The sequence below is a fragment of the Acyrthosiphon pisum genome, chromosome X, assembly GCF_005508785.2.
Source record: "Acyrthosiphon pisum isolate AL4f chromosome X, pea_aphid_22Mar2018_4r6ur, whole genome shotgun sequence".
NCBI classification, from domain to species: domain Eukaryota; kingdom Metazoa; phylum Arthropoda; class Insecta; order Hemiptera; family Aphididae; genus Acyrthosiphon; species Acyrthosiphon pisum.
The window spans coordinates 120,068,060-120,070,574 of NC_042493.1; the positions used below are offsets into that span (position 1 = coordinate 120,068,060).

The window sequence follows — 2,515 nt, forward strand, 5'->3', positions numbered from 1 at the left end:
CCCATTAAATGTAGGTACCAACTCTATACGACTCAAACTTTGTTCAATTTGTTATTTGATAATCGGTGTATGGTGTTCAAAAGTTATCTTAACTTTCCGTGGCCTAGAATAAAAATTCTGGTTCGCAGCAGTATATCAGGTAGGCAATATCTTGTACTGATAATTACGAACACAACAAAAAAAGAATCAGCGAAATCGGTTAGGTTAGCCCCTTAAAATTTTATATACTAGTATAGATATCAAATACATATTAATATTTTACAACTTCCCTAACTACCTGTATACATAGTCTTTAATCGGGTTTTTTTGTGATTTAATAAATGTGCGTTTAACCATACAAACTTTGTATTTCAAGCGACGTAAATTAAATTATTAATTATGATTCGACCAAGTTCGATGAAGACCATGATTCGATCTAAGTTTTAAATAGTACAATTTTATGCAGCAGGTTTAGAAGTTCATTTTTATCAAACATTGCAGTACAATTACACAAAATAGACCATTAACTTTACTAGTTTCAAAATTTGACCATAGTAATTTGTATTATTGTGCTACAACAACTTTTCACCTCATTAGTGAATATCTTGCATTGTAACAATACTACCTATATTCTATCTGAAATTTTATAGAAAGCTAATTTAAATTTTTATTTTAAATTATTACAATTAACTAATTCTTATGAAATTCAACATGCCATTATAAATATCAATATATCTTAAAAATTAAAATGAAATACCTAGTAATATGTTGATTTTAGTTTAATTGCACATTAGGCTGTCCTAATTAAGTATTTCTGAAAAACACTTATGAATTTATAACTCGAAATAATTTGCCAATTTTCACGATTTTAATTTATTTTGACATGTCAACTTCAAACGCTCATAAAAATTAATGTGGAATAATGCTCAAATTTTTTTTTAATTTCCACTAACAACTTATTAGGAACGTTGGAGTATACTTTCAAGATTTTTGACACTAATTACTCTTTGGCAGTAAAGCCATTTTTCTACCATTACTTTTTTCTAACAGCAAACAAATACGACAAGTACTGGCTTAAAAACTTGGTGAAGTCAATAAATTCTAATTGATCGTTAACAGAATAGCATAGTAACCAAATAACAGACTGTAAAAATCTATTACAAATATTAAATAAACCATTTTCTAATAGACATGGACTGACGAAACACCAGCGCAAAATGGAGAAGAAACTTAATCAGTGCGATTTCTGCGACAAGTCGTTCTCTAAAAGTACCAATTTGACAACGCATCGACGCACGCACACTGGTGAAAAACCGTACGCGTGCGATGTATGTGAAAAGTCGTTCTCCGAAAGTAGCCAATTGACGAAACACAAGCGGACTCACACTGGAGAAAAACCGTACGCGTGTGATGTATGCGAAAAGTCGTTCTCTACAAGTAGCAATTTGACGATACATCGACGCATGCACACTGGAGAAAAACCGTTCCCTTGTGATGTATGCGAAAAGTCGTTCTCTCAAAGTGGCAATTTGACAGCACATCGACACACACACACTGGAGAAAAACCGTACGCGTGCGATGTTTGCGATAAGTCGTTCCCTACAAGTAGCAATTTTACAACACATCGACGCACACACACTGGAGAAAAACCGTACGCTTGTGATGTATGCGAAAAGTCGTTTTCTGAAATTGGTAGTTTGACGAAACACAAGCGGACTCACACCGGAGAAAAACCGTACAAGTGTGATGTATGCGAAAAGTCGTTCTCTACAAGTAGCAATTTGACAACACATCGACGCACACACACTGGAGAAAAGCCGTACGCTTGCGATGTATGCGAGAAGTCATTCTCCGCAAGTACTGATTTGACGATACATCGACGCATGCACACTGGAGAAAAACCGTTCCCTTGTGATGTATGCGAAAAGTCGTTCTCTCAAAGTGGCAATTTGATAGCACATCGACGCACACACACTGGAGAAAAACCGTACGCGTGTGATGTATGTGAAAAGTCGTTCTCCGAAAGTAGCCATTTGACGAGACACAAGCGGACTCACACTGGAGAAAAGCCGTACGCTTGCGATGTATGCGAGAAGTCGTTCTCCACAAGTACCGATTTGACGATACATCGACGCATGCACACTGGAGAAAAACCGTTCCCTTGTGATGTATGTGATAAGTCGTTCTCTAAAAGTGGCAATTTGATAGCACATCGACGCATGCACACTGGAGAAAAACCGTACGCGTGTGATGTATGCGAAAAGTCGTTCACTGAAAGTGGCAGTTTGACGAAACATCGACGCACGCACACTGGAGAAAAGCCGTACGCTTGCGATGTATGCGAAAAGTCGTTCTCCAGAAGTACCGATTTGACGATACATCGACGCATGCACACTGGAGAAAAACCGTACGCGTGTGATGTATGCGAAAAGTCGTTCTCTGAAAGTGGCAGTTTGACGAAACATCGACGCACGCACACTGGAGAAAAGCCGTACGCTTGCGATGTATGCGATAAGTCGTTCTCCAGATGTACCGA

General features: G+C 37.6%; 1 protein-coding gene across 1 annotated transcript in view; it reads left to right on the forward strand.

Annotated features, from left to right (window-relative positions):
• Positions 1 to 1,185: 1,185 nt before the first annotated feature.
• The window catches only part of LOC100575484 (zinc finger protein 271-like), a 1,443-nt gene continuing 113 nt past the window's right edge, over positions 1,186 to 2,515 (forward strand). Inside the window, exon 1 of the mRNA XM_016802830.2 lies at positions 1,186 to 2,508. Coding sequence (XP_016658319.1) covers positions 1,197 to 2,508 — 1,312 coding nt within the window. The 5' untranslated portion in view covers positions 1,186 to 1,196. The remainder of the gene's footprint in view (positions 2,509 to 2,515) is intronic.